Genomic DNA, 14,427 nt, shown 5'->3' with positions numbered 1-14,427 from the left:
GCTTTTTAGTGCCTCAGCAGTGGGTGGCAAAATAGGTGACCTGTCCATCGGTAGCATTTTATTGACAGGCCCTGAATACACTTGGCAGTTAAAAAAGGAATCCTTTGCTGAACAGATGGAGGCGTAGTTACCCATATTGCGAGCTGCTGATAGATCAAGGAGAATATGAAGACAGGAGTGTCCAGCACTGAAAATACATGAAACATCAGCAACAGCCTTGAGGAAGGCTTCCTCAACACCACGACCCTCTCTGAAGCTCTTAGCATTCATCCAAGAGTTCATAGTTATTGATTAATTAGTACCAATGGGAGGCCACACAAACTTGGCTTGACAATATACTGTTGGAACCATAACATTCTCCCTAAACTGTCTGGGTATGCCCAGACGTGGGTCCTTTGCTCACTTTGCCACTGGATTCAAGCTAGCCTGGCTGATGACGGCTGATTAGCCAGAAACCGGTCCCAGAATGCCCGTTTCCGATCCAGGGAAGGCATGGCTTGGCAGTTCGGGCTGGACTGTTCTCCTGAGGCACAGGGTCAGACGGATTTGCATATGGCATGTCTGAACTGGGGTGGCGGAGTGAGCTAAAGAATGACGATGGATTAAACCCAGATCAGTTGACTGGGGGTGAGAGCTTCCAACGTTCAACACTCCGTCCATCATCCCCTTTGGTTTTGCGTTGGAACCAGAACAGACATGGTTAAGACCTGAGCACTAAATGATGGTTAACTAGCAGACATTGGTTTCATTTTGCTATGAGAGTGCCAAGAGGGCATAGGCCTAACATTAGGGGAGGCTTCTGTTCACTGAACAATGCAGTGTCACAGAGATTCTGAGGGGTAAAGGAACACCGGGTCATGGAATGGAGACTGAGAAAGATGGACAACTTAAAAACAAATACCCGCCGACACGAGAAAGAAGGGCAAAATAGAGGAATTTTCTTTTAAAAAATACCAAACTCAATGCTTGGAAACTTGAGTGGAACAACCAATGAACATTTTGCTACTGTATGAACAGATATGCCATGTGCCCAGCGATTGGTGATATTGGAAGCCAAGTTTTGTTATGAGGTTGTCTCACACTTCTGCCTTCCAACCCACTCCCCGGAAGAACTCAAATTACCGTGGTTCTGAGTAAGATGAGATCCGCGTCTTTCAAGGTGGTGGGAGTACTCTTTGCCCACACCTCCCACTCCGGCTTCCAATAGAAGATAAGGAGCAGGAAACCAAGGGACAGGAAGTAGCCAATGATGCACAGCACCCGCCTCCAGAGATGCGTCCGGTACCCGAACAGCTCCTACAGAAAAGAAACAAACATTGGGCAATCAACTCATGAACTTGGGAGGGCTTTGTCGCTTTCCACCATTTCTTCAACATCAACAATGAAAGTCTTCCACAAATTTAAATTAACAAGCTGGAGATCAGATTACATTTCTTTCTTATTACTCTACTATTGCTTATGTTCAGAGAACCTTCAGCAAAAGACCATAATGCTATTCAAATACAACAGTTCTACAAGGTTATCAGAGTTTATGCATCATATGTAGAAAGAAGGGCCGGACTGGCTACCGGGCAGTTGTGTGTCCTGCCGCGCAGGGGGATGATTTCTCTGTGGTGTGGGCTTATTTCGTTGATGGGGACCTACGTGCGCTTTGGAATAAAAAAAGCAAAACAAATTTCGTTTTGCACACACAGGTCCCCATCAACGAAATCATCCCCCTTGGGGGCATAGTTACGAGGTGCTTTGCGTCATGCTTGCACCAGGCAAAGTGGTACATGCACGACGCAAAGCACAACATCATATTTATGAAGCCACAGAAGGTCACCTTGCGTAGTTTTGAATGGCTTCACAAACATGGAGCAAGGCAAGGGAGCACATATCGCTTACTCAGTGCACGGGAGGCGTTCCAGGGGCATTGTGGTGGGTGTTCCCATGCAACTCCCATATTTTTTTACGCTGCCACAGATTTGAAAGGACTTGTAAACATTGGGAATGTGTCAAAATCGTACTCCTCCCAAGGTGAGGCGTAACAAAGAGAAATAACTTTATTTCTCCTCGTTTTTTCCTCTTTCTCAGTGTGCTGCATTCTGTAGCACACATAGAAAGCACCTCTATGGATTGTTTATGTGCAGGAGTGTGCCCCTTCTGGCACAAAAGCAATCCTGCTGACCACACAGGCACCCTTCCACCATGGAGCAAGGGTGCCTGTGTTGGCGTTAGGCTGCTGAAACTGCACCAACGCAGGGGAAAAGGACAGGAACGGACCGTGTTTGATAAATACGGTACATTCCTGCCCTCTCACTTTGACGTAGGGCAGTGCAGCGAGGTGTCTGGCTGTGTTGCCCTGCACCACCAGTGCCATAAATATACCCCTTGAGTCCTAATTATTGCACAATATATAAAGAGAAGTACCCAGCAATATCAGGCCCACGAGCTTTACATGCCCATCACACCTGAAACAACATGTTTATGCACGGCAATTCTGTTTCCAAACATTTCACCTTTATAAAGCTGAAAAGTACATAAAAAAACGACATGCCCCATTTAAGAGGAATTGCCCAACGCAAGTGTGAAATGGCAGGAATGACAATTTGCTGCCTAGCACCAACGTGGGCACCCTTACACCATGGTGCAAGGGCGTCTCTGTTTCGGGCAGGTTTATTTTTGTGCAGGGGTGGGCACCTTCCCGCACAAAATCAATCCAAGAGGCGTTTTCCTCTTTCTATGTGTGGTGCAGAATGCAGCGCACATGGAAAGAGGAAAGAGTGAGGGGAAATACAAATGTTCTACTTGTCACGGTTTCTCCGGGGAGGCGTAAGGTTTTGTTGCTGCCCCAGGATTACGTGATTAAGTAATTCTGGGGCAGCATCAATATCCATTGGTGTTGAGTAGGAAAACCCACTGCAACGCCCATGGAACGCCTCCGTGATGCAGAGTAAGGCGAGGCAGTGACTTGTGCTGGTTTGACTTTGTGTCAGCGCCAGATTAGACTATGAAACAAACTTTTCAGCAGACCACAGTTACTCCAGAACATGGTAGTTAGATTGGTGTCTTGCTTGTTTCAAAGTTTGATGCCTGGCCCACCAAGCAATATATGGTGATTATAGCACATGCAGTCAAGGCACAGATTACCAGGTATGCTCCTAGTCAAGTCCTGCACTCATCCCATTTGGTTTTAAAAAATTGTTCCTTGATATAGATGTGCCAGTGTCGGAGGGGACTCCTTCTCCGTTCAGGCCTCTCAACTCTGAAAGCATCTTGGGGCCGATTCACAGAACTAACTTAAGACAAAATCCTAAACTTACTACTTTTGGTATTCACAGAAGTTAGGATTTTGTCTTAAGTTTGTCTTAAGACAGACTTAAGACAGACTTAAGTTAGGATTTTGTCTTAAGTCTGTCTTAAGTCTGTCTTAAGACAAACTTAAGACAAAATCCTAACTTCTGTGAATACCAAAAGTAGTAAGTTTAGGATTTTGTCTTAAGTTAGTTCTGTGAATCGGGCCCCTTGTGAGGTTCGTCATGGCCATATCGGATCATCTTATTTCACTGAAAAACGTATTCTATTTATCCTAGTTACTAACCACGTATTTCCTGGTTCTGTTCTTCTGCTTGAATATTTCTCTATGTGGTTGAGTTATCTCTTTTCAGTTTTCTAATTAAAGATGCCTTTTAGGTAAGTGGTGTTGTTGGACGTGGCCCTCTCTGCAGAGTCTGAATTTGTTTTTCTTGGACTTAGGACTCTGTCCACTTTACCACTGGTAACCAGTGCTATGTGCTTGTACTCACTCCCTAAAACATTGCAGAATTGGCTTCCACCTGATTTGCATATTTACTTTACTTTTAAGTCCCTAGTAAAGTGGTATTCCACATTCCCAGGGCCTGTGAAATACATGCTACTTATTGGGCCACCCACTTATGTAGCCACTTAAAACAAGTCCCAGGTCTGCCATTGCAGACTGTATGCGGTTTAAACTGGCAATTTAAATTGGCAATATAATCCACCCTTAATAAGCCTAAAACTCCCTTCTTGTTACTTATGTCACCTATAAGGTAGGCCCTAGGCAGCCCATAGGGCAAGGTGCATTGTAATTAATTAGTTGGACATGTACTTTTAAATTTTACATATCTGGTAGGGAAAACCTCACAAATGTGTTTATCACTTCTGTCAGGCCTGCCTCTCCCTTAGCATCACATTAGAACAATATGGTGTCCTTTATTTACTGACAGGACACCACTGACTCATTTTGGAAGTGGCTCTAGGCCATACTGTATTTGTGTGTGTTGCAGGCGGTTTTAAATTGGGCTCTCACCTCAACAGGTAGCTATTGAGTTTCATTTTATAAAGTGGAATCCCTTTCTAGGTGTTGTTGTGTAATGTTCATTGCTTCGTCGTGTTTGAGCCACTTTGTGGGAGAGTAGTATTTGGGAGTGCAAAGCAAGACAATGAGATTGTGTAGGTCTTTTTGACTGAGGGGTCTCAAGTTTCGCTCATGGTTCAGAAGCCAGGGTGGGGCAACTACTAGGAGAAGATGGGGAGAGCCCAGGAAAGTACGGGGGGAAGTGTAGGGGGGTGTGATGGGAGCGAGTGGTTGCAGAAGAGAGGAGGTTGGCTTAATTAGAGGAAGAGTTGGGCAAGGGAGGTTGATTAGGTAATTGTGGGAGAGGGTGTTGCAAGGGTGGGGCGAAGGTAGGCAGGGCAGTACAGGGTGATTTAGGAAGAAGGTGGAGAGTGAGGATGGAGAGAGCACAAGGAGCCAGAGAATGGATGAAGAGGGTTTTGTCTAAATATTGAGAGAAGAGACCGGGGTGGGAAGGTGAAGGGTGGGTCTTTTAGGTGTGATTGGAAAGGAGGAGGAGGGGGTCAGTGGGGGAGCAAGAGAGAGGGTTTGCAGAGCACCTGGGAAGGGAGTGTTGCTTGTGTCAGGAGGGCCAAGGGTGGAGGTGTAAAGTTAGAGAGGAATTGGTAGGTGAGTTGCCTAGAGAGGGGGATAATTGGAGTGTGAGTACAGTATGAGAGGGATAGGTCAGAGGAGGCTAGATATGAGTCAGAGGGGATGGCTTTCAGTATAGGAAAGAGATGGTCCACCAAGGCAAAATTGTGTCATTAGTTTGGAACATGGTTTTCTCATTGTTAAAGAATGAGGTTGAGCAGCTACTGGGCAGGTCAAGGGCGATATATGTGTTAGATGTGTACACACGGAATGCCTATCACAGAGAAGGTTATATGGTAAGGAGCTAGACCAGAGGTGAGTTTATTGGGTGAAGAGGTGGAGGTTGCTTTTGAGGGTTCCCTAACTAATGCAATGATATTGGTCTGCAAAAAATGGTTTCTGGGAAATCTCTTAAAATTTTGTGGTTCATGTTTTTTTTATTATCAAGTTTTTGAAGAGATATACTGAGCATTGACTCCAGATTTAGGGAACAATTTCCTAAAAAGATCTGGGATGAGGGTAGGCCATCACCTTTGTTAGTTTGGACTTGGGTCAGATGGAGTACTTGAAACGAGGGCCTGAGATTTCAGTCCAAACATGCACCTAGAGCCATTTGCCTATTAACAGACGCAGTTGGAGGAGGCAGCATCTACCTTCTACTAGGTTCCCGGACACTCAAATCCAACCAGTGATTGACCTGCAGAATGCACCATTCTTACCACTGTTGCTTCCGAAATAAATCATGCCACACCTGAACAATTCAGGATATTGAGGTGCCGGGGACCTTCAGGTAGAGACGATTGACTAGAAACACTGCAATAAATGATGGAGTGCTGCAAAGTGGCTTCCTTTCCACCAAAAATACTATAAAATCTTGTCTGGCTTTCTAGGAATGGAAGTGCTCTACATTCTGTGGAGATAGTCGGGCTCTTGGGCACCTTGCGATCCTGGGTGGTCTGTTTAACAGTCATTCTGCGAAGTGGCCAAGCACCGTATGCAGATGCATACAAATGGGTCCCTCTTCAATGTTAGAGGTCAAATAAGGAACTTCTTTGGTCAAGGTGGACCAGTTTGATGGAGGGAACCACTTTATAGGGAGAAGATGAAATAAGATAGACTCCACAAGCTATGGAGGTCAGAAGATGTGTCATTAACAAAGAGGGAAACTGTCATGAGTTAAACTGTGGCTTGGTGTGGGCTGAGAGAGTAAGGGGAGAAGCTTTATTTCCTGAGAGAAATAATAAGCTCCAACAGAGGGCAATGATAGTGCATTATAGATGGCCAACTGCAAAGACTATACAGTTGCGTATCCTGCTTCACTTGAAGGACGTGGGTCATAATTTTTACACATACCGTTTACATTATTGATGTACCCATGAAAATTTGATCTTTATTGAAGTATCATGAAGTAATCTTTCAAATAAAATTAAGAGCTTTAAAGAAGATATTTCATATTGAACAATTGAAAATAAATAATTTCATCTGGACAAACAGAATACTGGCAAAGATTCTGAGACTATTGCCCACATAGATCAAGAGACAATGACGGCATCAACAAAGGAGGATTTGCCACAGATCCTGGTAATGTACGCTAGATTACCATGCCTACTGATCTTCCGCCTCAATGTTTATCTTTCTGCTTGACTGGACTTCTTTCCACATGATAAGCACTGCATGACTGCAGTTCAATAGCAGTAAATGCATGGATTAAACACGCTTTTGCGAACTTAATAGCTCTCTGCCTTATTACGTGACTATGATTGTAAATGTTATATTTTACCCCTAGTCTTAATCCAGTAAGCTATTTTATTTTCTATTATGCATTACAATGATGTCCATGAACATATGAGGAAATAGCAGCACTTCAGCCCAATTCCCCCTCACAACTTGACTCTCTGAAAAGGTCACAAGGAACTTATGAGTAAAAAGGCACAGAATGACAGCCAAAAGATAGTGCCCTAAGGTAGCCCTTATAATACCAATGCATGTTCACCATAACATTTGCTTATAACTTCACATCCACTTTTACACCTCAGCCCCCATCACAATTACATATAGCATCAGAATGCATTACATCCACCATCACAACCATATCTGCAATCATAATCAATCCAATTACAACATACCCCACCACATTATCCCTAACATCACAGTCACATCTTCCATCAAATCACACCCAACCACATCACATCCACCATTATATCCCCATAACGTAACATTGACTGTCACATCTTAAATCCACCTTCACATTAAATACGCCCTCACTACAAATTCACCCTTACATTCAGCATCATATCTCCTCTGCCGTCAGATCACATTGGACATGACAATCATATCCACCATTTCAATGAAATCCAACACCACATCTTACCCTATCATAATATGTTTACCAAAACAATCATATTTAACACCACATTTTCAATCAAATCACACCCCATCACATCACATCAACAATCACATCCCCATCACCTTACATTCACTGTCAAATTAAATTACATCTACCATGACGGTTCTCCGACAGAATATCGAAACCACAAATATCGTGTGACATAAACATGGAGTCAAAAATATCTAAAACAAAATATAGTTTTCTATATTTATGATATAATGATAAAAATATTAAATAAAATATAATTATACACTAATATCGACAACAAAAATATATTTTTTAATTATATATTTTGAAAAGGTAAGCATTAAATATATTAACATGTACCAGTAATATAATATAAATTAAATATATTTAAATGGTTTAAAAATATTTTACTTATTTTATAAAAAACGCACATATATATGTATGTATGTATGCTTATTTACACTTTCATAATTTCAAACTATTAATAAGATAGTTTTTTTCATTTATGTTATAATTTACAATGTGTTTTATAGTTTGTATTTATGTATATACATATATAAATAAAAACCATAAAAAACAAACTGGATAGAATAAAAAAAATACTAAATTCATTAAACAATATATAAAAATTACAATATACCGCAAACAATTACACATCACAAACATTGCTAATTAAAAATAGTAAAGCACAAAACTATAATATTGTGAGAATAATACATATACTCTTCCCACTCCAACTTCTGCAACAGTAGGAAATCATTGGACTCAGGAGGGGCGAAGTGTACTATTCCCACTTCAGTGAGTGCAACAGTAGGCAAAGCATTGGACTCAGGAGGGCTAACATTTATTATTCCCACACCAGTCCATGCAACAGTGGGGATAGGATATAAATAAACAATATATACACATTACAATGAACTAAAAATATAATACACATCACAAAAATTACTAATTAAAAATAATATAATTTAAAATACACAAAACATTATAATAATATAGATTAAAGCAATATAAGAAAACTATAAAATTGCTGGAATAAAACATATCAGACACCGCCAGCCAAATTAGGAAGCATTTGTAAACATGCTTTTCCGCGGCGGTTTTTCCGCCGTGGAAAAGCATGTGTACATTTGATTTCGGGGGCCCGTTGCAGGCCCCCAGGGTGTAGGCGGGTGGGGGGTGCACATGGGGGGTACCTATGGTACCCCCCAGTATTTACATGCACAAAGCGGCAGGCACCGCGCGGTGCCTGCCGCTTTGTGCATCTAAATGTTAGACATGCAATTTTAACATTGCGGCGGGTGCTGCTTGAAGCAGCACCCGCCGCAATGTTAAATATCCAGGATGTGACCGCCAGGGTGGCGGTCACATCCTAATTTGCACGGAGGGACCGCCGCAGCCCATGCGGACGGTCCCTCCCCCTCTGGGATGGCGGACGGACGCAAGTCCGTCCGCCATCCTAATCGGCTCCTATATTTTCACAATTATAGCAACCAATAAAAATAATGTTATTTGTAATTAAAAAATCATAATAAAAAACAAAACAAAAAATAATAAATAACACATTTTTTAAACAATAAATACATATTTTTACATGTATTATTACTCAAATAACTTCCTACTCTATACCTCTACAAAGTAAACAACAAACACCGATAATATATCTTGAACTTATAAAAATTACATATTTTACTTCATTATTAATGAAACAATCAATAATATGTTACTAATAATAAAAAAATGATATTTAATTAACTTCTCAACCTTTATCCCTCGAAACTGAACAATGCACACCTAATATATATTCAAGGAAATTCATAATTGCATACCTTTCATACCTAATTATTAATGAAACATTTAATAACTATTAACTAATAGTAATGCAATTATTTGGAATGCTCTTCCCTCCCTTTACCCCTACAAACAAAACAACCCGTACATCATATATAACTTACGAAAGTACTTAATTACAAAATTTACATAATTAACTATCAATTAATTACATTAATAATTTAAGTTAATTATTAATTATTGTAATGAACTTCCTTTGTACCATTTACTCATACAGAAACCACAACCCACACAAAAATATGAACACCAAATATAATTAATTACAAAATTTAAATGATCAATAACTAAAAATTAAATATTACATGAATATAATTCAACTACTTTCCACCCTTTACCCCTACAAATCTCGCAACCTGCACCTAAAACTTAAAATAATTTTTCCAAATAATTACATAATTAACATAATTAATTATTAATTACATATTTTTCAGAGTCAGAGTCAAGAGTTACTTTATTCGGTTAAAAATTAAAACCATCAAAGTGCACATAACAGAGCATAACACATTAAAACAGTTTACATTTATACAAGAATTCATTCCAATTCTCCCGCATTTAACAGATTCACCATGAGACATCAAATATTAGGCATTCCTACCAGACAAAACATTCCTTGATGTTTAAATAAATATATAAAAAAGTTTGACCTAATCAAATGTCCACTATTTACAAAACAGTTTTACCAAGGACAGATTACAAAATTCACAAAGTCCACGCTATGGTACAGTGAGTCTCTTCCTACGCCTGATTGCTCTGATAATAAAGCTTAGAATTTAAAGAGAAGAGTTCTCCCAATAACAGTCCTAAAAGTGAATAGTTACAGGACTTCTCTCTCGCAGTAAATCCATAGGGGTCCGCTAAGAATAATCCATTTTTTGTCTTATGTCTTTTGTTAATTATGTCTATTCTGTTCTTTTAGACTATGTAGTGAGTGTAGTAGTATGCATGATGGAATGAATGAAATGAGGACAAGATATATGTCTTGGGTTTCTTTCTCCTATGTTTAACTAAGTTTTGCTTAGACTGATCAAATCAAACATGTCACTTTATTTTTGTATGTAAAGAAAATGTTATGTATTCATTATGAACAAAATAGAATGAATGAAAAAATGAGAAAAAATAATAACAATATTATTTTTGAATACATTCAATGTCTTCTTCATATATATAGCATCCTTTTTTGAAAGTGTTTGTGAAGATTATCACTGTAAAAATATATAGGTCTGTCAGAGGTACTCTTTTGCTGTCTGATAATAAAGCTTGCAACACCAAAACAGACTACTGGGGATGCCAACATTTGCAAATAGGTCAGTGATGGCCTGACTTGCTCAAAATTACGCCCTCTTAAAAGTGGAATGATACATTTCATGCGTAACGAGATATAACATTTGCAGAAAAATATCATATGTAGGGTGTTCTGTTCCGAAAAGACGTCACAGGGAAAGGGACCGAACATCCCTTCTTTAAAAAACCCTTTTGGGAAGGCTAGTAGCCAGGGCACCATATTGTGCTTAAATCATCATCATAAAATCTTTATTTCAGTACAGAGAATACCATAAAAGCACAGATTAAAAAAACATGAAATATCATATAGTAAATAATTGCTATAAAAACACACAATTAATTGTTACAGTTGTAAATAAAATCACATTACATTATTCTTTTAAAATAAGGGCACATTATACAATATTCTAGGGGACTAGGGAACTAGGGAAGCCACCATGACAGATTACATTGTTTGCCCGCTAAAGTACGCATGGCCCTAAATACTTAAGGATCTCTTTCTGCGCCACATAGCAACTAAAAAATGGGAAACTTCAAAAACAATAGGTCCTGAGGTGTCATATTGCATTACTCTAAGTGCTTGCAAGCACTGCTGGAAGCCAAGATTTTTACAAATAGGGACAAGCCACTATTTCCTTGGTTTGATGTATGCAGGGCAAAAGAAAAAGACATGTTGCTCTGTTACACTGTCTCATTGACATGAGGGGCAGTTTTTCGGTGCCGACATGCGCCAGTTGCATGTGAGGGCCCGTATGGGAAGTACACCATGCCGCCATTGCACGTAAAGTTTCCTTGCTATGACGGGATAGATAACATCCATGAAGCCTTCGAAGTGGTATGTATCTTTTACCATAGGAAAGGATACAGTTCCGGAGCCGTGCTTAGGATTGTGCAAGGCCATGTCCAAGCTCTCAGCACGATATCCTTTCGAGAGCATGGTAGCCGAAATCTGAATAAATCCCCTTCTGGGTCAGTCCATAGGCTTGGAAGTCCCAGTCTAATGGATTCCTTCTTGATGAAGGCAAGCCATGGGGTTTTATATGCACCGCTACTAATGGTAAGTACTTCTTTAAGCTCTTGCCTGTAGTTAACCAGCTCAGGTGTAACCCAGAGGCGGCGCCAGTAGCTTAGTGGTCTTAAGGCTAGCTCCTCCTCGATTGGGGTAATCCCCAAATCAAGTCTCAGTGGGAGGAGCGGGGCACTGGACGAAAGAGCTAATAAAATCCTTAAGAAGCTGTTCTCAACCCTGGAAATTTTGGATTTGTTACAGTGACCCCACAGCTCACCACCGTACATACTTGCACCCCTGGCCTGTGAATTGTAGACCTCCAGTGGCAGACCCAAAGGCTTTATCATTGAGGCGTTAGTTAGCCTCAAGATCCCCCCTGCTAATTGGGCAAGCTTTAGCTGGAATTTGGTTGCCTGGGGGCCCCACGTCAAGCTCTCATTGACCGTGACCCTAAGATAAACAAAAGTGCTAACCCTTTCTGGTATTATTTTGCCCAGGGTGGGGTTGGGTCTTGTGGTTCTGGGTGGGTTGAAGATCATGAATTTTGTTTTCAGTGAGTTAATCTCCAAACCCTGTTTATTACAAAATTCTACAAATCCATCCAGTATTCTCTGGATACCGATCGGGGATTTAGAAAGCAATAGGGTATCGTTGGTGAACATTATCGCTGGTACCCTATTCCCAGCTAGCTTCGGCGCATCATTATTCAGCACCCCATTCAGATGCGTGTTTACCCCGTTGACATAGAGTCAAAACAGGGTCGGTGCAAGCACACAGCCCTGCCTCACCCCCCTGCCAACGGGGAATCTAGATGTTAGAGTTACACTCTTCCCGCATCTGACTTGGGTAACATTTGCCTCATGTAGCCTTATCAGGATTGAAAGAAGGTGATCGGGGATGCCCAGATCTAAAAGGACTTTCCACATTTTGCCTCTTGGTACAAGATCGAAGGCAGACCGCAGGTCTACGAACACCATATAGCGTCTGCCACCCTCTATGAGCACCGTTTTCCAGTGTAATAATACTAGGCGAAAGATTTGATCTATGGTAGAGGTGTTCTTCCTGAACCCTGCCTGATAGGGGCTAAGTATTTCAAATTCCTTCATCCAATCCTGCAGTTGATCTAAAATAAGTCTCGCGAAGATCTTCTGCGGGACATCAATGAGAGTTATTGGTCTGTAGTTGGATGGGAGCAGAGGCGATCCCTTTTTTAAGATAGGTACTATCTCTGCTCCCAGCCAAGTACTAGGGACCACCATTCCTCTCAGGATTGCATTAAATACCAAACAGAGATAGGGGGCCCAGACTTTTGGTTGGTGCTTAAAAAGATTCACCATGAGACATCAAGTATTAGGCATTCCTACCAGACAAAACATTCCTTGATGTTTAAATAAATATATAAAAAAGTTTGACCTAATCAAATGTCCACTGTTTACAAAACAGTTTTATCAAGGACAGATTAAAAATTCACAAAGTCCACGCTATGGTACAGTGAGTCTCTTCCTATGCCTGATTGCTCCGATAATAAAACTTGCAACACCAAAACAGACTACTGGGGATGCCAACATTTGCAAATAGGTCAGTGCTAGCTTGACTTGCTCAAAATTACGCCCTCTTAAAAGTGGAATGATAAATTTCATGCATAACAAGATATAACATTTGCAGAAAAATATCATATATAGGGTGGTCTGTTCCGAAAAGTCGTCACAGGGAAAGGGACCCAACATCCCTTCTTTAAAAAAAACTTTTGGGAAGGCTAGTAGCCAGGGCACCATATTGTGCTTAAATCTAATTAAAGCAAATAAATGATATGGTTTATTTATATTTTAAATATGGTTGCAGCTGTCTACCTAGACTGAGCATGACAAAACTCCTCACAGTGGGTTTAGCTAATTCCCTTTCCTCCCTTATTGACATAGATCTAACCAAGAACTGCTGCTTTAGCCCTCTAATAGCTGACTTACCAAGAGCTCTAGGGCTTAGGAATAAGTCAGTACAACCAAGAAATTCCATTTGGGCCTTAATATAGCGGATCCAGGGTATGTCCAACCCTTTATCTAGAGAAACGCAGTCTTGGATGATCAATTGATTTAGATTAGGGGGCGGTTGTGCCCAAATTCTCCACCAGCATAATACAGGGGCAACCGCAATCTGATCCAAAATAAAACCAGCACCAAGGTCCTCATGAATGTTAAAAATTGGGGTGGAGGCCGGGACCGCCAGCAGCCTGCGAAAGAAATGATTTTCAACTGCTTAGATTTCACCAGTCTCTATATATCCCCAAACATCACTCCCGTAGGTTGCCATAGAGAGGCACTTGGCATTGTAAATCTTCATGAGGGCTGGGAGCGGTTTGCAGCCAATTCTTCTAGAAAACTCTAAAATGACCACAGAGGCTCTGGCAAGGGTGTTCTTTTTGTGGGCACGCTGCGTAAGCCACGAGCGTCTTTCATCAAAAAGAACACCTAGATATGGGAAGGCAGGGGCTTTTATTAGTTCCATACCCTTACAACAAAATGTAGCCTTCCTTGCTCTAGCTGTACCAATAGACATCGAGTGTGACTTCTTAAGATTTGTAATTAAATCTAGAGAGTTCATAAAATCAATAAAACAATCTAAAAGAGATTGCAGCCCTCGCGACGTCCTTGCCACCTGAACCGCATCATCGGCATAGAGTAAAGCAGGAATCAATTTTGAACCTGCTATTGGGACATCTTTGCAAGAGGAAGTCAGGCCGTCTCCAAGTTTGTTGATATAGAGAGTGAACAGCAGGGGAGCTAAAATGCACCCCTGTCGCACCCCTCTTATGACAGCCCATGCTTCAGTTAAGCCGCCATCCTCATTATAGCGGACAGCGGCTGTAGTGTTTTTGGGAATCGCCGCCAAAAAAGAAATCAGATCTGCCTCCATACCGATGCTATGAAGGGACGCCCAAAGTTTTGATCTATTTACAAGGTCGAAAGCTGTGGTTAGGTCCATAAAAGCCAGATGGAGATC

General features: G+C 41.0%; 1 protein-coding gene across 1 annotated transcript in view; it reads right to left on the bottom strand.

The window, feature by feature from the left end:
- The window catches only part of LOC144791062 (putative cation-transporting ATPase 13A4), a 270,931-nt gene that overhangs the window by 216,936 nt on the left and 39,568 nt on the right, over positions 1 to 14,427 (bottom strand). Inside the window, exon 2 of the mRNA XM_078665705.1 lies at positions 1,123 to 1,296. Coding sequence (XP_078521831.1) covers positions 1,123 to 1,296 — 174 coding nt within the window. The remainder of the gene's footprint in view (positions 1 to 1,122; positions 1,297 to 14,427) is intronic.

Source organism: Lissotriton helveticus, chromosome 11, assembly GCF_964261635.1.
Source record: "Lissotriton helveticus chromosome 11, aLisHel1.1, whole genome shotgun sequence".
Taxonomy (NCBI): Eukaryota; Metazoa; Chordata; class Amphibia; order Caudata; family Salamandridae; genus Lissotriton; species Lissotriton helveticus.
This window is presented reverse-complemented; position numbering and strand designations above follow the sequence as displayed.